A 22,826-nucleotide genomic window follows, 5' to 3' on the forward strand; every position below is an offset into this window, starting at 1 on the left:
ATCTAAGAAACCATTGCCCAATCTAAGCTGATGGAAATTTATTCTTTTATCTTCATTTAAGAGTTTTACAGTTTTACCTCTTACGTGTAAGTCTGTGATTCATTTTAAAAATAATTTTTCAGGCCTTTATTTGCAATATATTTTTTAAATTTTAAATGTGGTAAAATACATATGAAATTTACTATCTTAACCATTTTTAAGTGTACAGTTCAACAGTTGAGTGCATTCACAATTATGCAACCAATCTCCACAACTCCCCTTCACCCCACCACCCCTCCACCTCTCTACCTGACAGTCACCATTCTACTTTATGTCTCTATGAACTTTACTACAGTAAGTGCCTCGTGTGGACTCACTCATACCACATTTGTCTTTGACTGGCATATTTCACTTAGTATTATGTCCTCAAGGTTCATCCATGTTGTAGTACGTATCAAAATTTCCTTCCTTTTTAAGGCCAAATAATATTCCATTGTACGTATATAGCACATTTTGTTTACTCATCTGTCAGTGGACACTTCGGTTGCTTGTGCCTTTGGGTAACTGTGAATAATGCTGCTGTGAATATGGGTGTACAAGATATCTGAGACCCTGCTTTCAGTTCTTGTGGGTATATACCCACAAGTGGAATTGCTGGAGCACATATTCTATTTTTAATTTTTTCAGGATCAGCCGTACTATTTTCCACAGCAGCCGTAGTAGTCTACAGTAACAGCACACAAGGATTTCAACTTTTCCACATTCTTGCCTATACTTGTTATTTTCTGGTTATTAATTTTATTTTAAACAGTGGCCATCCTAATAGGTGTGAAGTATCTCAATGTGGTTTTAATTTGCATCTCTCTAATGATTGGTGAACATAATTTCATGTACTTCTTGGCCATTTGTATATCTCTTTGGAGAGATGTCTCAAGTCATTTTGAATGGGTTAAATCATTCAAATGGGTTAAATCATTTTCAGTCCCTTAAAGGGGTTAAGGTGGTAGATGGGTATTAAAAAAAATAGGTTGTTTGCTCTTTTGTTGTTGAGTTGAAGTTCCTTGTATATTCTAGATGTTAACCTCTTATCAGATGCATGATTTGCAAATATTTTCTCCCATTCTGTAGGCTGCCTTTTTTCTTTTTTTTTTTTTTTTAATGCACAGGGGTTTTGCATTTTGGTGTAGTCTAGTTTATTTTTACTTTTGTTGCCTGTGCTTTTCGTGTCATACCCAAGTCACCGCCGACTCCAATGAAGCTGCTCCCGTGTTTTCTTCTAGGAGTTAAGAGTTTTAGCTTTTAAATTATGTCTTTGATCTATTTTGAATTAACTTTTGTATATGGTGTGAATGTCCAGCTTCATTTTTTTGCCTAAGGTTTTCCCAACACCATTTGTTGAAAAGATGTTCTTTCCCCATCGAATGGTCTTGGCATCCTGTGGAAAATCATTTGACCATATATGCCAGGGTTTATTTCTGGGCATGCTATTCTATTCTGCACTTCTGTCTGTACATATTTACGCCAGTGCCACATTATTTTGATTACTGTAGCTCTGTAATAATAAGCTCAGTGCCACATTATTTTGATTACTGTAGCTCTGTAATAATAAGCTTTGAAATCAAGAAGTATGCGACCTCCAGCTTTGTTTTTTTTCAGGATTGTTTTGGCTACTTGGGGTTCCTTGAGATTCGATGTAAATCTTAGGATGGATTTTTCTATTTCCACACACAAAAAAAAATCAGTTGGGAATTTGATGAGGGGGGTACATTGAATCTGTAGCTCACTTTTGATAGTACTGTCGTCTTAACAATATTAGGTCTTTCAATCCATGTGCACAAGATGTCTTTCCATTTATTGGCGTCCTTAATTTCTTTGCAGCAAAATTTTGTAGTTTCCAATATACAAGACTTTTGTCTCCTTGGTTGTTTATTCCTGAGAATTTTCTTTGTGATGCTACTGTACATAGAACTGTTTCCTTAATTTCCTTTGGAGATTGTTCAACAATGGTGGGTTTTTAACATTTAATTTTTACTGTTAAACATAACCAGTATACCGAAAAGTGAATAGGATGTTCGTACGTTAAGAACAAAGTAATCTCTCATGTAACTGGCCATCCAGATCAAGAATTGCCTGAACCCCCCCGTAATTTTAGCCTTTTTTAGAGACCCTCTCACTAGCCCCTTTACCACACTCTGCCATTTGCCTTCTCCTTTGACCTGAATTTGGTTCCTTAGGATGCGTTTAGCGTAACTGATTACATAGAGAGAAAAACAGTGTGGTCCAGTGCTGAAATAGGAGAGATTTCAGTTGACCACCACAAAACCACCATCTGTTCATCTGTTTATTCAACAAACTTTAGCTCCTTCACAGCAGGCATTACACTTGCTCTTGTGAATACAGAGGGGACTGACAGTGGACAGCATATGCATGATACAGTCGTCATAGTCAACACTGAAGGAGAGGAACTTTTTCTGAAAGGGCCAACTTGATTTGTGGGGAGAAATCACCATAGAAGAAGGCAGACCTAAGACCAGCCTTACAGGAGGGGTGAGGATGCTCAGGAGAGGTCCGGATCCAAGGGGATATAGACCAGGCCTGGGGGTGCATGGATGGAAATTATGGGATGGTTCTCAAGAGATACAGGTCTCAGTGGCTGATGGGATGTGGAGGAGAAAATGACCCCAAGGTCATCTATGAGAGGGAGACTCAGCCAGCGTGGAGGAGGAGGGGCATGAGCACGCTGTGTTTGAGATGACTGTGACACAGGCAAAGTGACAGGCACAGTGCTTGGAAGTATAGGTAATCTGGACCTTGAGGGAAGAGTCTGGGATGGACCTAGAAGTTTAGGCGTCACTAGCATATAAGTGACCATTTGCTCAACAGGAATGTGTAAGATTTTTCAGGAAGAGCATCTTAAGTAAGAAAGTTATGGACAGAACCCAGGAGAACACCACGCCATTACTGGCAGGTGGTGGGCGACGGCAAATTTGAGAGTGAGGTGGGATGGTCAGAGACAGAGGACCACCAGGAGAGAGTCAGGCCACAGACACCAAGGGAGGGCCGGGTGGCGAGGAGGAGGAGGCAGTGAAGTGCTGTATCTGTTGACATCCATCTAACACAGGCATCCTCTTTGGCGCCATGAGGACAGAAGTATGTTTTCTACCCTGTCTACTCAGCTTTTTCTATTATGTGGGACAACAGAGTGTGGAAGACCTGCCTGGACTGGCTTGCAAGGCGCAGGGGGGCCTAGTGCAGGAAGAAGTCATGGCAAAGACCCAGGCCCGGTGGATCTAGAGAGGATGGGTGTTCTGAGGCTGCACCCTGGGAGCCCTGTCATAGCCTAGTGAGCAACAGCTAATAAAAACAAGACCAAGCTACTCTCCATTTGCCTAGTGTTGGCACAGGATGGGGGGGTGGGATTGTATGGAGGGCGCAGCCTCAGGCTGGAGAAGCCTCCCTGGTGTCCCTGGCAGGGGAGGGAGTGCCCGTGCAGGCCAGCTCACAGATCCCACCACGCTGCAGAGCACGGTGAAGCCCCCACCAGTTTTCCCCACTTAAAAGTCACCATTTGGCCACCAGACAAATCATAGACTGATCCTGGGGCCGATGTCCACTGTGCTGGTTGGTACCCACAGTTAGCGTCAGCAAGGCATCAGGAGGTCAGTGGTGGCCAGGGCCCCTTTTGGGAGCAGACAAGCTGCTGAACACAAGTTTCTATCTCTACAACCCAGCTCTCCTCTCTCTGCCAGAGGCTGTGCTGCTTGCTGTTCACAGGAGTGAAAGATCTTTTTGGTCAGCATATACCTCTCAGAAAGAGATACTATTTTGCTTTTTTTTTTCTGTCTTCCTGATTTCAAATACTGGATTTTATCCACCGTAAATTTAATTACTTCCTACTTTTGGAAATAACCAGGGTCTCTGAGAAGAGGGCACTTTTAAAAGTGTCAAAACCATTACAGATCCCGATAAGCCAGCTTGCCCCTCTCCGGAGGCCCTCATGGGCAGCCGGGGGCCAGGTCAGGCAGCCTGAGCTGTTTTCTGCTGCCCACTCCTCTCCAACCTTCCTTGACCCCCTTGGTTCTGTCATCCCTGCAGGTTCCATAGGGAGCTTGTGCTTCTGGGCCGGGGTTCCTCCTGCGCACAGCACAGCAGTGCCCTCACTACAACTTACGGAACATCAGCTCTTAAGAGGGGCTTGTACAGGAGGACATTTTGGGGTGCAAGTGACAAGAGAGTTTGTCCATCTCCAAATGCAGAGTTCTGTGAGGGCCCTACCTGCCAGGAGGAGGTGCTGGTCTCAGAAGAGCCATCCCAGGAGCATGATGGGACGTGAGGCCAGTTCCTTCTGTCCATGTGTTCCCAACACCCCTACACACAGAACAGCTCTTCTCCCCCAGGCTTGAGAAAAGAGAAACGCTGGCAGCCCTTCAGAGTGACCAGAGAGGTCACACTGCCCACTGAGAGAGATCTGCTGCTCATTACTACAACATGAGGAGCACTCAGTACTGCTGAGGATACCATGAGAAGCCTCTATTCAAAAATGGTGCCAACCTGCGGTGTGATGCTGGTAAAGCACAGAGGAAGGTTACCCAGTAGAACATATAATGAAGTAACCTCCCCCCATGGCTAATCATTTCTGTTCTCGGAAAAATCACAGATTGGGAAGCTCCAACCTCCAGCTCCTCTTACCTTCCTCCAGTGCAAAGCCTCCCTGGGACAACTCCCCTAGATCTGGGCAGCCAGATTGTGCCAAGTCATCTACTAAGCAGAGACTCAACAGGAAACCAAAGCGAAGAATGGCATGGGGAGGGAGGGCAGGAAGCAGCTCACGGTGGCTGATGTCTGGGCGTCCTGACATGTCTTCTCCTTGGCTTAACTTTAAAGAGAAGCAAAATTAGGCCTGGCCTTGAGGGATTCCCTCGAGCTTAGCATACTCTAAGCACAACACAGGACTGACACCAAGATGATTCCAGATGGACTGATCTAAATGCAGAACTGAAACCATAAACATCCTAGAAATAAGAACAGGTAAATGCTGAAAAATCATCCTGGGACACGACAGTGAAGGTAGAAACCATTAATAATATTAAACTGAGCACGGCCCACGCACCAAGCAAGGTGCCAGTGAGCACTTTAGTCCAGCCCCTCATTGTGGGCACGCAGCCACACCACTGTGCCCACGCAGCCACACCACTGTGCCCATGCAGCCACACCACCGTGCCCACAAGGACACGGCTGCCCCATATGTCCCACCTTCCATGGTGAAGCCAAGACTCCATTTCAGAACAAGCATCAAAATGAAAGACAGGTATATGTCACTATATAAACCATTTAAAATATTGTATAACCCCCTACCACAGACCAACAGGCAGCTGACAAATAGGTTAAAAAGTGTGCAACATATGACTGGGGTTAATACATTGTATATTACAAACAATCTATATGAAATAGGCCAACACTCCAATGAAGTCACAAAAATAGAAATATAAAGGTATAAAAGATGTTCAGTGTTCACAGTAATCAACGAAATGGACATTGAAACGAGGTGCACTGCTACCATCAATGAGAATAAAGGCAAAAGGCACATGTTATTTTTGGTGGTAGCTTAAATTTCTAGGAGTCTGGTAATACTAAAAACTCCAAGAGTTAAACATTTCAATCATTCTTTAATTGTACATTTCCAGTGAGAGGAATTTTTCCAAGGGAGATAACGGGTTGTGTGTGCCTGGAAGATGGCACGGTGGTGCAAGCTGCAGTCCTGGTGACGATGAACAGGGTCAGTATGAATACAAGTGGAACTGCATTTTGACAAGTCATACAACAAGGACTGGGTTACCCACGGAGGTGATGTGATCCATGTTCATGGACGGAAAGGTAACAACAATGGCTGCCATTTACGAACACCTGCTTCCGAGGCACGCTGCACGTTCCTTATGAGGAAGGTACCGTTGTTGTCCACACTTTGCACATGAGGAAACGGAGGCTTGGAGAGGTCAAGCAACTTGCTCAGAGTCACTAGCCAGTGAGGGGCAGAACCTGGATTGGGACCTGGTCTGTCTGCTCCCAAAGTCCTCGACCCTGTTGCCCCTCTGCTTCCAATTAGGCAGAAACAAGCTTATAAAATAGAAGTCTCCCACGGTCCCATGTTTACAAATATATGTACTCAGCACCCGAGCTCTCAACGCAATGCCCAACAACAATGGTCCCGTCACAGGCTGGTCACATAGAACTAGTCCTCCTAATAGGATCAATCAGGCAAGACCACATTTAATATCTTGTCAGTTATTTATTATGTGTCATTCTAAAGACTAGCACATTTACAGCATACATGGCTTTGAATGACCCAAGAAATATATAAAACAGTAACTGTATGTTTATATATATATATATTAATACTGCCCAAAACAAATAAATAAAGGTATCATAATGCACTAAGCTTGGCAAATACAATGGCGTAGGGACAAAACTGTATTATACAATATTTTTACATCTTTAAAGGAAACTAAAGGCAACTTTGCTCTGTAGGAGCTCTGACAGAATCCACATGACAGTCCCAGTTTTCCATAGATCTCTTTTCTTTTTAAATGGGGAGGCATTGTAAGAAACACTGGACGGAACCTCTATTTTATGGTAACCTATAAAACTGCCTTCCCTGCACCTCTGAAAACTCAGAACTCCTACAGAAGAGAGGAGCTGCTTGCCTCCAAGGCTGTGCAACACACACCCTTGCAGGCGCCGGAAGCCCAAGAACGATGCCTTCAGAGAGAATCCTGAAACCCAAACCTTTTCTACAGCATTTGCCAAGTCTTACAGTTCTATGGTGACCCATTACATAAAGCGAAAATTGGGAAAATAATTCATATAAAGGTGCCACATGCAAAACTGCTGACAGATGATCATTTGCTATATTCCCTTTGATAAGTGCAGATATTTAATGCTCTTCAGACAAAAAAGATCTGAAAACTATGTGAGTAATATTTATTTTTTAAAAGCAAGGAGATTTTTTTAAAGTTAAAATGAGAAAAGATGGAACTAAAAATTTACCAATTAAATGAGATGGTGGGGAGGTGAAAGGGTAAATCAGCCATATTGAAACGAACTGTCTGTGAACAGAAATTGATACTTAAAAAGGAGACTCTGACACCAGCAGCAGCCACCTGTGCAGTGGGTTTGGCGGGCAGGAGTTTCTCAGCCTCCTGCCTGCCACAGTGAACCCCGCTTTGAGGGAGCAGCAGAGAGCTTCATCCTTTATTAAAGTGTCTCCACAGACATTTTCCTCCCTGCAAGCATCGGGAGACAGCAGGCTCTGCTTGCGTGCTGACTTCTGAGTAGGAGCGGGTCTGGAAGGTCATCCAGTTCCACCCCTACCTGATACCCTCCCCCTCTGTGTTCCTGCCAATAAGCAGTCCTCCCCATGCCTCAGCACCCCTGGCCCAAGTTTGTTACATGTTTCCAAAGGAACCAGAAGAATCTCTAGGTTTTTAGACAAAAGAATTTCTAAGAGGTTCACAAATCATTAGGATCAGCATCATTAATATGTGCCATATATATTTCTTTTACAACCTTTTCAAGAACATGTAAACATCATAAACAGAATCAATAAAACAAATAAACTCCTAAGAAAAAAACTCTGCTATGTGCAGATAAGACTCATCATCATCTTATAAAAGATGACCAGATACACAATTTTCTATGAAATTCCTAAGTTTTATGGCCCATAAATCCCTTTTAAAATCTCATTTGAGGAGAATAATGTCAACTGTTTCTCAATAGTCATCTTACATAAGAATGAGAATAAGAAAGTAACAATTATTGCGAACCTAAAAATAAGACACTTTTATCAGACATTCAAACATGATTGTACTGTCTTTTCGAAGATACATTGGAAATCCTGCAAAAAAATTGTTTTCCGAAAATATTTAGGTTTCTACTATCTCTATGGTCATAAATTCCCCATGGGAGGGTTGACATGCCACAGCTGAAGCCTTAGATTAACATCTAGAGAAGAAGGGGAGGTGTGTCCTCTGGGCATGGGGGAGCCTAGGCAGGGAGCTGCAGAGAACAGGAGACAGGCTAAAGGGACCTTACTGCTGGCTTTGTGTCTCCAGCAGACTCCCTGTTCTGTAACTCATGAGGGACAGAAAAAAAAACTGGCCCCAACTGTGTGGGGTACCTTGCAGGTGTTACCTTCTAATCAAGTCTTATCTCCCGTTGATTTATCAATCTTTCTTTCAACTTCTTCAGGTGGTGGTGTAGATAGGATAATTCACTAGAACCCGTTATTCTCACTACATGAGATAGTGCTAGCTTCTTTCCCCAAATAACATGTATTGGTCTGCCTAGGATCCAATTATTTAATTTATTATTTACTGTTTTACATTCAGATCTTTACAAAGTGGATTGTAATTCAATGGTCACTTTTGAGTTACTCTGTAGAAAAATAAGTGAGCAAGTAGGCATCTGAAAAAGTCTTCTAGCATTTCAGACAAACCTAGCTTGATTCATGTAGGTAACTATTGATGAGATCTGTGTAGTTATAGCCAAAGGCTATTTAAATGGGCAGTTGTTACTGTCCACGCTATTGAGCCAAACATTACCTCCTATTGATTCCAATGGGAAAAAAACCCAAAAAACAAAAAACATGCTCCAGAAACTCTTTAGTGAAATGTTTTTTTTTTTTAAAAAGAAAAACAAAAAATAAAAACCAATCCTTCGGGTCTTCTTGAAGAATTCATATATGACACTAGAGGGTACCCACATTTATTATGTAACAGCTAATTAGAGGAAACCGTGTGTTCACGTTTCAACTTTTCCGTAAGTCCCTTCGGGAGGCCTGTAATGCTTGGGGAAAGCCTTCAGCTGCAGGGAATTAAATGCATATTTGCGACTTCCAACATTCTTCATTGTATTTTCTCTTCGACAACCCTCACTGGGGAAAAAAACAAGCACAAGAAATGACAGCAGTAAAAAAGGAAAAAAGAAAAGACTTAAACTAAGATGAAATGAACTGATTATTTTCATAACATTAAAAAAAAGATTAATTTAAATGGGTGCCGGACTCATCTACAACAAATACGTACGTAAGATGGCAGGTTTCTGAACAAGGCAACTAAGAAGCACAGAGACGGACACATGCTGCATGGGGCTGTGAGTTGTGCGTTCCTATAAGCAGCACCATAGCTAAGTGGAAGCAAACGTTTTCCAAGTGAATGGCTTCATGTAGCTCATGTCTGAGTCATATGGGGTTCTACCATAACTTGTGGTTCAAAGATTCTCTTACATAGCAAATGAAATGTAAAGAGAAATATTACTACTCTCACTAAAGTTGCACTTCAGAGCTTTAAAGAGCTGCACTTTTCTATATTAGCAAGAGCTGCAGTCACATCGAATTCAAAATGCGGACTTTCCTTGCAGAATTCAACAGGTCGCAAAGCCAGCTGGCTAGGGAGGCTGTTCTGGTCTGCTGTCTCCCGGAGGACAGTTGTTCTGGGTGCCAGGTAATCCAGTGGGTTCATGCACTGTCTGCAGAGCAGCCTGGCAATCAGGGCTGGAATGTTATGAGGGAGGGATCTCACCGAGTTCTGGTAGCAGCCAGTCACCCTTCCACAGGTGGGCTGCCCCCATGTGTTTCCTCTTGCACAGGTGCCACTGAGCCAGTGAGAGCCCACAGGTACCCTTCCCTAGAGAATTCACTACCAGCGTCATCCCCAGCTGCATTTGATGGAGGGTTGCCATGGCAATCCAGGGGGCAAAAACAAACACTGCGTGAGGTGGCCTCACCTGCTCAGTGAGCGCATCCGGGGAGTTCTCTGGGAAATGTTCAGGTGTAGACATGAAACTAACTGGCAAAAGCGATTTTAAACATAAATGACTTCCCACATCACAGGATAACTTGATAGTTTTATACTGTTCTAAGACTAGCAGTGAAATCAACTAGTTATCAAATTTAGTACAAAATTCCCCTTATGAGATGTAAAATTTGCAGTTACCAAGAAACAATGATTTTTTTAAAAAATTCAAATTGTGTGAAGACCATTATGTCATGCATTTTAAAAAAACATTAGTGGCAATTGCTCAAGCCTTTTAAAGTGAAAATGACAGTCTCATTATCAAGAACATGTAAAATACTTTTGGTAAAACAGTAATTTTTATTCAAAAGCTAAGCTCCGATAGTTTAGAAAAGTATCCACCTGGTTGTTATAACTAATTTGGTAACTTGGATATGCTTTCTTGTCACAGAGCCTCAAGGCCTCAGCTAGATGTGTGTCACCTGAGCTGAACACCTAGGCCACAGGAGCAGGTCCCCTGGCGTAAGGAACAATCATGTTTGCCTAACATTCATTCAGTAATCAAAAACGTATTTCCACTTAAAGCAGAAGCTACAGGTTCTTATATACAGTTCATCTCCTTTAATCTTTGGAAACTCTTACATTAATGAACTACTTCAGATATGGCTTCTCCATTTATATAGAAACGTACAAAATGCTTAAAAACCACCTATCACTAGTAAACACTAAACTGCCGTGAGGCGTGAGGCAGAATGATTTGTGAACTTTGACGTTATCTTTGATTTACATGCTAAAGGAGCTAACGCCTAGTTTGGCTGGCTGAACACATCAGACGTGAAATTATAATAAAGATTATACTTTCATTTCAATGTAGTTTTCAAATCAAATTGTATTTACTTTCCCCCTGATGTCTGAATTTGCAAAATCCGGCTGATGTGGCTGATCCACAAGCCGACACTGTCATCCCACCACCTGCCTGTGTGGATGAGCTGGCAAGAGGGCCCGGGGCGAGGCGTGCAGAGGTGGCGAGGGCAGCCTGTGCTAACTGGGGCTTCCTGCTGCAGAGGCCAAGCTGCTGTCCTAAGGCGGGACACCTCCACTGATCACATTGGCTGCATACTTTTTAGGAATCAATGGTACGTGTTGAGGTGGTCTTAGATAGATTTTAGCAAGAGGGACTTAATTAATAATTATTTCAAAGCTCCATGATTATTTTATTATATCAACAAATTATTTCTTTCCAAGGGCATCCATTTTTGAAATGAAAATTAAAATGGACACCCCAAATGACAGGTAATTTTAGGGAATCCTCTAGTTTTCCGGTTCCAGTGGGGTCTTCTACTTGAGAACTCATCTGCAGGCATCAGGATCTTAGTGATTCTATGGCCAAGCATGGGGTGGCCGCTATACCTGCCACTTTGTGGAGGGAGAACAGGCCATCGTGTTAAAATCTCTGCCGGAACCAAGCCATAGGCATAAATGGTGACTGTGACGGTCACCCTAGTTGAAAAAACTTACACGACAATTTTATAAGACCAACCAGAGAGCCACTCCTGATCATGGTTTCCCGGAACACCAGGAGCTGGTTGACACTGACAATGCCTCAGCACTACCACTGTATGAGCAACTAAAAACCATCACTAAATGTCAGTGACTCCTTTTTTGAATCATCTCCCCATCTTTGTTTCATCCTATTTCTCACTAAAGCAAGTAAGATTTTGAATATGTATTTGGCTTGATTTCATGAGTTAAAAGGCCTTAGTGACATTAAATTTCAGCTTAAAGGGAGAGCAGCGGAGTTTCTTTTCTCAAATACTTTAAGTTTTAAAAAGCCAAAGCCAGCCTACTGCCTAGGCTAATCTCACGGTGTCCTTCTGGCAGCTCTCCGAGCGCACAGGCGGCATACTGCTTTTCACCCAGCCCCTGGTGGAGAGAAACGAAGAACCTTATCTCGCTCCCTTTGGTCTCGTTTCTCTCAGCCCAAAGGCCAAGCCCACATGGGCGAAAAGGTGTGGTGACAATCAAGGGTCAGGCCGTGGTGTCCTTGAGGCCCCCTGGGAGGGGCTCCTCGGCCTGGGCACAGCTTCTCTGTGCTGTGGGGCAGGGGCCTGGGAGGGGCCCCTAGAGGGTGCCACAGAAGCATCCTTGAGCCCTGGGAGAGGGAGGGGTGCTGTCTGCAGTCAGAGGGCCTCCCTCTGTGCATGGGCTCTGCCCAGTCACTAGCCCTGCGGTGGAGGTGGGAGTGCGCGTGAGTCACCACTGCAGGCACTGGAACCACATTACCAGGAGCAGGACCAGGAAGCTGTGAAATGGGAACTGCAGGAGGCTGTGGACTCTGCTTTCTTGCTTTCCAATAAAGCAAACAAGACGGTCTCAGGTGAAGTGCACGCCTCAATGTGAAAAAGGGAAAGTGGCAAACATGCCTTTCAAGTAATCACAGGCTGGACAGGACGCTGCCCAGGGACTACTGTCATGCTACCACAGCTTACACCACCCAGGAACTGGCGTTTGGTGAGAGACCCCCTACTGAAGGCTGCCAGGAGATATGCCACAACAGCCACCTCATTTATTTTAGAAGAGACAAGTGAACACATTGCACTTGGAGAAGCGTGGATTCACTTACAGGGGTGACACACAGGTGACGTCTGCCCCGGGGAGCCTGCAGTGCTCAGGATGGTCTCACACTTCAGAATGTAAAGTGTCCAGTCTAGCATTTGCCATTCATTGCTAACCGCTTCTATGATTCCTAGGACCCAGACTCTGAGCTGATACCAAATGAGAGAAAGCTCAGGGTAAGGTCTGGGAGTCCTGGAGAGAGGACTTTTGTGGTCGACTGGATTTCTGGGCATGCATGGGTGTCAAGTTTCTGGAAAAGCAAGCTTCTCTAAATTCATTCCCATTTTTCTGGCCTGGTTAAAAAAAATTGTCTTCATAAACTACAGTGTATGGGGAACCAGCTGGAGATAGAAAGTGGGGGCACAACATAATATGAACTGGAAAACAGAGAAGCCGCTGCCTGTCCTGCACAGGGTGTGGGGAGTTTTTCCTCATCTATTTGATTACCTTTACAGGTGTACAGTTACCCTCTGCCCCACATGGGTGTTAAGGTTACACTTCATCGCGTTGCGGGGAATGCCACGTGAGGACTGAGGGGGCACCAGCAGAAACCAGAGCACCTGCTGCTCTCACAGCTCCATCCACTGCAACTGCCCACAAGTCAGGGACCATTTTTTTTTGGCAATTTTTCTTTGATTTGATTTGATTATCAATCATATTTGATTAGTAAGAGAGAAAAGATGTTGGAACTTTAATCTGCAATCAAAGATACCATTTTTAAATGAAAAATACTGTTTTAAAATAAATAAAAGTATGTAACTTTAACAGCCTTTGGTGACTATATGCATTAATTCCTCGAACCAGCTGAATGATCCTTACATAGTGAAGAGTAAATCTAATGTCACATGCAGTAGGTGCTCTTTCTGTGTCTGACGTATGCCGTGGGTGATCTTTCTGTCTGGCGTATGCAGTAGGTGATCTTTCTGTGTCTGGCGTATGCAGTGGGTGATCTTTCTGTGTCTGGGGTATGCAGTAGGTGATCTTTCTGTCTGGCGTATGCAGTGGGTGATCTTTCTGTGTCTGGCGTATGCAGTAGGTGCTCTTTCTGTGCCTGGCGTATGCAGTGGGTGATCTTTCTGTGTCTGGCGTATGCAGTAGGTGCTCTTTCTGTGTCTGGCATATGCAGTGGGTGATCTGTCTGCCGTATGCAGTAGGTGATCTTTCTGTGTCTGGCGTATGCAGTAGGTGCTCTTTCTGTGTCTGGCGTATGCAGTAGGTGATCTTTCTGTGTCTGACTGTGTCTGGCTCTTGCGACAGCGTACTACTGTATTCACAGCTTTGTGTCATCCTTAATTGGAAATAATAAACATAAGCAAGGAAATGGTAGGATTCTGCAAACTGTTTGCTACTGTAATTCAGGGACTACGCTTTGAAATGAAAGCAGAAAGTACATGTCCTATTAGATAGGTTTTTCTAGATGAGCCACGTATAAAGCATCTGTCTTTTTCTTTTTGTTTGTCATTGAAAGGAAAGGAAGTGTTAGCAGTACACTTAAAGAATAGTATCAAACATACAAATTCTCTTCAAACAGAACTCCTTTCTCTTGGAAACAGGGCACATGAGAGGTACAGGTGATAGATAGTTGTACATCAGAAGGCAGGGACGTGGTACAAGGAATTTCAGGCCAGCTAAACAGTGCAGTGACAGGGCACCGTAAGAACATGTTACAAGCACTGAAGATGCTACAGGAGCTAAACAAACAAGTCTTCTTGGTGAAATAATTTGGCAGATATTTACAGTTCAGAAGAACAAAACATCAAAATGTAAGGCATGAAATATTTCTTGGCAGACCACGCTTTGACACATTCCTTCTGTCCAGTTAGGTACACGGTGGCTGGACATGTTCTGGCACTTTTGTTTTTCTTGTGACTTACTAATTTTTCAGAATGATATTCATTTGCAACGCAATTTGGTCACCAGGTATGCTATGCTCAGAAAGAGCCACACAATCAGTAAATTGGGGCTCAGAGCCAATAAAGGAATGGAACAGAGGAGGCTGGGGTCTAGCCTTAAGTCTCGGATGGGCACCAGGCCGCTCAAGTTCTTCTGGGTGACTACCTCCCGTGTTCCAATGCTGTGAAAAGGAAAAAGTTTGGGAGAAAGAAAAAGGAGAAAGGAAAGGAAAGAAAATAAAGAAAGAAAGAAGACACATGCGATGGGTTTTATCAAAAAGGATGGGATAAAGAAGAGAACCAAAAGATAAGGTTAAACAAAAATGAAATGAAGTCACAAGAGAAAGAAAAGATGAAATGCAGAAACGGGTATGAGAGGAAGACCAAAACAAAACCAGCACAGTTACAGGAAAAAAAAGGAGAGAAAGAGAAGTGAAAATAAGAAAAAATACTGCAATCTACTGAAAATAAACACATGTAGGTTGAACGAATGGTTTTCCATGTTCACTCTCTCGGCTGGCCAAGCACAACTCCATGCTGCCCGGCCATGCTCCCACATGCTGCACAGACAGGGATTTCTGAGAAGCAAGCTGAACATGAAGAACCATTGGGGGTTTGACCTTCTCACAGATGCCTGAGCAGGGGGTGGTACAAAGGATTTGGCCAAAGCTGCCTCTTGATCAACCACGCAAACAAAAACCATTTACCTCAGGTACCAACAAACCAAGCGCAGAGCCCCCACCAGCCCCGCCTTGGGTTCCAGGCTCAGCCGTGCAGGCACGAGCGAACTGCTGTTTCCATCTTCGCAAGTTGGGGTTCTACAAGCATCCCCAAGGGTGGAATCCAACCAGTGCCACACTGGAAATTTGGGGCTTCTTCCCCCTTTTGGTGCTACAGAAGAACTGCACTGAGGTGAGATGGTACCTAGCACCATACGACTCTGGAAGCACATGTATGTCTGCCAACTGGCAGCAGTGACACAGAATCAGAGGCCTGAGGACACAGCAGGCAGCTTGTGAAGGCTCCACTTGGAGATGGGGAGGCAGGAGGCCCAGGGTTCCTCTTCACACAGGGCCCTCCCCAGCTCTCCCAGAGGAGCCCGAAGCCCCCACGGCCCTGCTGGAATGTGCCATTCTGAGAGGGCACGACTCCCAAGCTGCGGAGCACTGACCCGCTGCCACACTCCCTGCCAGGAGAGGCTGGTGGGGCCCTGTGGCTACTCAGGAAGGCCTACTTCGAGGGCTTCAGCCCCAGGACTGGGGGCAGGGGCACCCCAGGGGCCAAACGTGTGACTCTCTTCTCAACTCCATGTTCAGTGGTGCCACATTGGGAGCTTGAAACGGGCCCTGGCAGAAGCGTTTATGCCACAGAAATGGCCAACATTACAGATCAGGGCTTTTGGGGAGAGGGCTGGTGGCTGAACATTTACAGCATACCCCTGGCCACCATTCACCCTGGGCCTCCAGGAGAAAAGCCTGGGTGCCACCTTGGCCCCCACCCCCTCCACCCCCTCCACCCCCTCCACCCCACCTGCATGCTCTACTCTTCCGTCTGATAAGATGCAAGCCAGAAAGCCATGAACCAAAACCTCCCTGTCCACCCACGGGCAGGGGGGACGTCTATGCTGCCTTCTGGGGCTCTCAGCTGAACTGCAGGTACTCGGCACCCCAGCAGCCAGCGCTGCTAGCTTGTGACCCAGCCACCTCGGCTTGCAGCCGTCTGAACAGGTACATGTCTTCCCCTCATGGGATCGTACCGAAGACAGAAGTCACCTTAAAACAAATGCTTGTGACAAGAGCCTCAGACCTGCAAGGGGTCGGCTCAAGGTGGCAGCGAGCCATGTCTCCAGGGCTGGTGTGAGAAATCCGGGGCAGGAACAGGTAAAGTAGGATGCAGCTTTGTTTTGTTTTTGTAACTTCTTAAAAAACTAGTCAAGTAATACATGTTCACTGTAGAGATTTCAGAAAACAAATAAGCAAGTTAAGAAGACATCCATGACTGGAGGCAGGGGTGGGGTTGAGAGAGGAAGAGTGCGGGATGGAGGGAATGCGGCCTGTCCCCACAGGAGGAAGGGCCTTCCCTTTGCCAGGCCCCAGGGCCCTTACCGCTAATGCGGAGAAACAACAGCCCTTACAGCTTCCGAAGCCTCCCAAGAGTGACAGGAAAAAGAGCGCCTGGCACGGGTAGTGTCCTGTGCACTCTGGGACACCAGGCAGGACAGCGGCTACTGTGGGGACCATTGGATGATCTGTACTAAAATGATGCAAAAGCCTGACAAAGGTGTATACTTTTTAACCTAAGGCAATGTGGCTAGGAGAATGTATAAGGATATTCACTGCGCCTTTGATTAAAATGCTGGAAAACCATATACAGCTTTTAAATATTAAATGACAGCAAACTGGATAAATTATAGTGTGCGGAAGGTGGCTGGGTGTGGTGGCTCACAACCGTAATCCCAGCACTATGGGAGGCCAAGGTGGATGGATCACCTGAGGTCAGGAATTTGAGAACAGCCTGGCCAACATGGCGAAACCCCATCTCTACTAAAAATACAAAAAATTAGCCAGGTGTGGTGGCAGGTGCCTATAATCCCAGCTACTCAGAAGGCTGAGGCAGGAGAATTGCTTCAACTCTGGAGGCGGAGGATGCAGTGAGCCAAGACTGCACCGCTGCACTCCGGCCTGGGTGATACAGCAAGATTCCATCTCAAAAAAAAAAAAAAAAAAGAGAGAGATAAGGTCTACATTTATTAACCTAAAAAATGCTCACAAGACTCTTAATTGCAAATATAATTACACTTGCTTGCGCATGTGGGTGTTTCTGTTCTGTGTCATGCAGGGACTGGTTAGCCCCTGTGTTTGTACTCACACCCAGATGCAGGTACGCATGTCTCTTATCTCAGTATCTATCCAAATGTCAGCAGCGCTACCTGTTCACAGTATGAAACTGGGGGATTCTTTGTGGGGAGGGTTCTGAAGAACTAGTGTGGGTGTTTATCTGTATTTTCTAATTTTCCTACAAGGATTTTCAATTCCTTATGTGATTAAACGTTATAAAAAGTGCTTTGTGCACTGTGCATCCTAAGAGCTGTAACTGTAGCAGCTGTCCTGAGCACACAACCCAAATGGGCTGGGGCAGGCGGATGGGGCCCTTGTGGGTCTGGGCTCAGTGGCAGGCCAGCCATCGCACTGTGGCTCTCCCTGGGGCCACTTTCTCACTGGTCTCCTGAGGTCTCTGTGTTCAGAGGTGGTCAGAATGAATTGTTTTCGTTGAACTTGTTTGAGAGCCCAAGAACTGAGCAGAGGTCTCTGCATGGACTGTGTGCCTAACTTGGGGTGCCGGCTCCTGACTCGCCCTGATCCTGCTCCTTGCTGCCACTACCGCAGGGATCCCTGTCCGCTTCGTTCTCCTTTCTTCACTGGCGGAGGTCTGCAGCCCATTAGAATGTCCCCTCCCCACCCCCGTGCAGCTAACGGGCACAGGCGCGGCCGCCGTCCCTCAGCACCAGGGTCACACTGGACATCAGGCCTGAAGGGCACCAAGGTTCCTGGGGAGCAGACCAGGGAATTAAAATTGTAAAAAGGCGCCCCAGAGCAGGGGTCTTTGAGTCTCCATTGCTTCCCTGAGCCTGGGCAGAGGGATGGCGAGCCTTCACAGAGAGGGGGAGGTGAACGTGGACAGACAACACGGGACAAAACGATTCCGTTTTTACAAAATGCGCTTATCAAGAGGCAGGAGCTCACGCGCTGCTTTGGTGCATTATTGTGAGAAGGTCAAATGGCAGAAACATACAGAAAGGATAAGAGAATTGAACACTTTAAATAATTTGGTGAGAGGACACATGGTACAGAACATTTAGTAGAAGTGACCGTTGGAAACGAGACTTTAACAGCATTGGTGACTACATCGAAGGAGACGGGAAACCAGGTTTCTTATCCTTTCTTTTGGTATGTGAGGTAGGGGGCTGCCCAGCAGTGCTTGAAACAAGGCATCGATCAACAGGAGACACTTTTAGTTCCAGGTTTCATTCTGCAAACACGCCTGCTGCCTCGGAATCAGAACATCATTAGGGTGAGGTCGCCAGGGCACACTGACAGCTCTCATGATAACACACTCAATTTGACACTTTGCTCATGAGAGCCAATTGTGTCGACTGCTAGAGAAGCAGCGGAGCAGACCGGTGCAACCTGCAGACGCGTTGCTTCACTCGAGTTTGGAAATGTGCAGATATCAATATATACACGACGACAACAGCAGATGCCTGCTGAGAAAGCACTGGCCCTAAGTCACACCCACAGCCAGGCAGGTGGCCAGCAGGGCACTGCATGTCACGGCTGCATCCCAGCTTCCCGTTTAGCTGCCTGACCCCTTGGCTGGCCCACCAGTCTACCGGTTTTCCGGGCAGTCCTGCTCAGAAAGTCCTGCTAGCTCTTTCCCCCCACCTTTCCTTACAAGAGAACCCTGTCTGAATTTGATTGTGCCAATAGTTTGACTGGTTTGTCAAACTCAAGTGTGACGGCTGGAGTCAAGGGGCTCATGCAGGGTAGTCCCCGCGGGCAGGAGCAGGGCACCAGCTCATCTGCAGTTTACACGGGCCGGGGCAGGCGGGGCGCACGGCCTGGCTGCGGCACTCACCTGCGCATGCACTCCAGGGCCTGGGTGAAGACCTGCGGGGCCATGCCATGCTCGTGCTGCAGGATCAGGCACTGCTCCAGCGTCACCGACATGGCTGTACGGTCCTTCGCGCTCTTGCAGCTGGTGAACCGGACCCCATTGAGGCGACGGCAGATCTGCCAACAGAAACATGGGCCGTGCTTGGGAGGCGAGGCTCCGCAGAAAGTCAGCACCCTTCACACCCAAGAAAGGCTCCCAACCAGCCCAGCAAGGACAGGGACAGAAACTCAGCACCCAGGCCTGGCCAGATGCTCCCATTCTGTTCCCCAACTCCATGCCCTGCCAGAGCTGGTAACAGAAACCAAGTCATTTACAGACACCAGCCCTTTTGGGAGCATGCTGCCTGTGGGCCTGCTGTCATCCCTGCCATCCCTCATCTGGCCTGTCTTCTCTCACAGGACACTCTTTTGCAGTCTGCTGTCCCCTTCCAAACCATGCCTGGGCCCTCTTGTCACATTCAGCCCTTCACTACTGATCCCTCAGGGAAAGACAGTGGCAAAGATGACCCACTGGGGAAGCCAGAGTCACTCTCAGGATGCCCATAGTCCTGGGCCAGGTCTCCAGGTCTCCCTGGAAGGTAGGGAACAGACCTACCATCTCGACTCTCCTCTCTCACCTGCACAGACGGGAGCAGCTCAGAAGTTGCACTGCCCTTTGGCTACCTCCTGACCACCAGCCCCACAGGCCTCCTCCCGCCATCCTCTCCCGGTTGCAGAGTTAATGCCAGCACACTTCCCTCCTCACAACGGAATGGCTCACAGAGTAGGGGGCAGGGCAGCCTCCAGACTGGGAAAAGGCCACTTGAGTGCACCTCCTCTCCCCACGGGGAGATTTCAGGGCATTTTTCCTGCACCACTAGATACAATCCTAGGCACCCAGTCACCAAATCCAGCAAGCTCTGAAACAAGGTAATTTTTTCTTGTAAATCTGTGGCAATCTCATTTGGCAGCACAACCAGACCTGAGCTGATATAAGACCACTTACAATCTTTACTTATCCAATGTTATGTAAATATTCATACTTTCCAGTGTGGCAATACTATGAGCTTGATTGCAGAGTGCTGTCTCAGGCTCCCCCGGGGATGTTAAATCCTGTATGTATACCATGGTACACACATGTGATGTGCACCGTATTACTTACATAAACAAACACCAACGGTGTACCACAGGACTTTCCACAATCTGAAAACCTGTGCGTTCCAAAACATCTGGCCACAGGGGCTTCAGATAAAGGACCATGCACCTTATCAGATACTGCACTATGATGCCAAGGCTGGTATCTAATGAAACATCATCCAAGTAATGTGATGGCGGGCTCCGGGTATCTGCTGTACGCCAGAAAAATATCAGTGTCTCGTCAACTCCTGAAGATGGCACAACACCTGCCTGGCAGGCCAGCAAAGTCAGAGAGCATGCCAGTCACTGCCAGGATCATCGTTAGACACCAACATGGCACACATGGCACAGTGCTAAGAGCCTTGTCTAGGGGAAGGCAAATCAGAAAAGACTCTGTGTTTAGGCAAGACAATCAGAAGGAGAACAGGCTTCTTCTGAGACCAGACCAACAAAAAGAAGGAAAGAAAAAAGAAAAACGAACAGGCCTAAGCAGATAAGCAGACCCTAATCTAATGAAGAGTAAATTAATCACATTTGTGAAGCTGTAAGAAGGCAGGCAGGGGTGGCCGTGATGCATCCTTGCCCGAGAGGGCACTGCAGTGCCAGGCTGCCATCCCAGAGGGCCATCAGCCACTTCTGGTGCCCTGCTGGGTCTCCCCATCCATGAGATACGGGCTGAAACCTGACTAAAGGGATTCCAGCTATTTAGCCAGGGACCCTTTGTTCATACACACAAACGAAAAGAAATAGGAGCCTGAAAAAGAGAGCGGCTCTGGTTAGACAGGATGGGAGGACTCAGTACCTGAGTGGCTGGCACTGCTGCCCCACAACCCCTTATCCCCAGGGGATGCCTGGGGTTCAGTGGACAACGTGAGAACCCATGCAACCGAGGGTCTCTGAGAGCCTTCCACCTCTCCACTCATGCTTGTACACCCTGAGGCCCCTACAGGGAACAAGAAATACAGGACTTGATGGACTGCTTTTCTGTTCTGGTGACAGGGGATGGTCAGTTGTCCCTATACTTAATGATTTTTCTATGACATGGCAATAGACAGGTAGAACCACAGTTCCCAAACAATGCATGCACAAGGTCTCTGCGCCGCTCGTCTGTAAAGCTGCCTGTGTGTGTATTCTAGGGAGAATGAATCAGTGAGTGCACGTCTCCCAGTCCCCCACCTCCCAGTCCCCCACCACTGTTCAGACACCTAGCTGTGTCACCCTCTGCATTCTTTTTTTTGAGATGGAGTCTCACTCTGTCACCCAGGCTGGAGTGCAGTAGCGTGATCTCAGCTCACTGCAACCTCTGCCTGCCAGGTTCAAGCAATTCTCCTGCCTCAGACTCCCGAGTAGCTGGGATTACAGGCATGCATCACCACGCCCGGCTAATTTTTGCATTTTTAGTAGAGATGGGGTTTCACCATGTTGGCCGGGTTGGTCTCGAACCCCTGACCTCAGGTGACTCACCTATCTCGGTCTCCCAAAGTGCTGGGATTACGGGCGTGAGCGACCACGCCCGGCCACCCTCTGTATTCTTCGTGTCCTGTGGGAAAGGCTTGCTCTTCACACAAAATCTCTTAAGGTGCTTAGGTAAGAGGCTGTCACAGCCTGGCCAGGGGGGTTTAGCAACCCCCCAGAAAAAACACAGTAGGGAGCCCCCTCTGCCCTGCTGCAGAGACCCCCGCAGCCAGTGTGTTCCCTGCCCTACACCTCGCTTGCTGGGCCTGTCCTGAGTAAGCAATGCCAGATGAGGCCCCAAAATCAAGAGGATACCTGAAATATGAGGCCTGAGAAACCTGCCGAACTTCCCGTCACTTTGTGCTTCAAAATGTGTTCTGTTAGAAGGAAAAGATTTAGAGGGCAGCCTGGCCCAGAGAGGGGAGATCTGCAGACTGACCCACCCCATGCTTCCCACAGGGATAAAGTCTGACCAGCTGAGGCACTCAGCAGATGGAGGGGAATGTTCACTCTTTAAAGCTGAATTCAACGGAACGCTATCAGCAGCCACGACTGTTAACCAACCCAGAATGTGCAGCACGTTCACCAAGTGCGGCTTCATGACGCCCGGCTTGAACACAGGACTAATAACCAGCCCGAAGCGGCGGCCATGCGCCGTGAGCAGCTGAGACCGTCTGCTGCTGTGGAAGAGACCCGGGGCTAAGAGAAGCACCTTCCCGACAAGACGGAGAGGCACACTTCAGAGTGAGCTGCTCGGGGAAGCCGTGGAGGGCGGGACCCTCTGCTGCTCAAGCTCTGTGACAAGGTGTGGTGGCTGAGGTGTGGTGGGCAGTGCAGTGCCACCTCCCTCCTGGGCTCACCCTCCCTTTCCTCAGGCCCAGGCAGGGAGTGGGAATGCCACTGGGGGCCACGTGCGCCCGGGTCCCAGCGCTGGGCAGGTTATGCTGCTGTGGAGAAAAATTAACCTCACCCTTCCCTCATCAAGGGGGAATGAATGACCAGCTACGAAATTGCTCTGATACCCAGGCTCAGAGCAGTGGCGTGGAATTCCACAAATAAACTTAGAAAAAAATAGGAGCAGGGTAAGTGCTTGGGAAAATGAGGAGATCAGAAGCACAATGGACGATAAAGATGGTTTAAAGAGACCTGAAAGGTCACATGGCCTCCTTCTGACCCTATTAAATGATGCAGTAGACAGTGGTTTCAGCTGGTATCGATCGCCAGGCTTCTGAGGGTGACCACTGTCAGCCTGGCTAGTAAATGCCCAAGAGATGGACTGTGTCACGTTTATCAGAATTCAGGCAGCC

General features: G+C 46.9%; 1 protein-coding gene across 15 annotated transcripts in view; it reads right to left on the reverse strand.

The window, feature by feature from the left end:
- Positions 1-5,382: 5,382 nt before the first annotated feature.
- INPP4A (inositol polyphosphate-4-phosphatase type I A) overlaps positions 5,383-22,826 on the reverse strand; it is a 151,527-nt gene continuing 134,083 nt past the window's right edge. For 8 of the 15 annotated variants that reach the window (XM_030921538.1, XM_030921535.1, XM_030921537.1 and 5 more), the window contains 2 exons: positions 18,911-19,065; positions 5,383-13,671 (listed from right to left, as the gene is read on the reverse strand). In XM_030921538.1, coding sequence (XP_030777398.1) covers positions 13,101-13,671; positions 18,911-19,065 — 726 coding nt within the window. In that variant the 3' untranslated portion in view covers positions 5,383-13,100. Of the gene's footprint in view, positions 13,672-16,970; positions 18,320-18,910; positions 19,066-22,826 lie in introns of those variants that run through there. The other 7 variants (XM_030921545.1, XM_030921544.1, XM_030921542.1 and 4 more) reach the window with 4 other exon arrangements.

Source organism: Rhinopithecus roxellana, chromosome 17 (genome assembly GCF_007565055.1).
Source record: "Rhinopithecus roxellana isolate Shanxi Qingling chromosome 17, ASM756505v1, whole genome shotgun sequence".
NCBI classification, from domain to species: Eukaryota; Metazoa; Chordata; class Mammalia; order Primates; family Cercopithecidae; genus Rhinopithecus; species Rhinopithecus roxellana.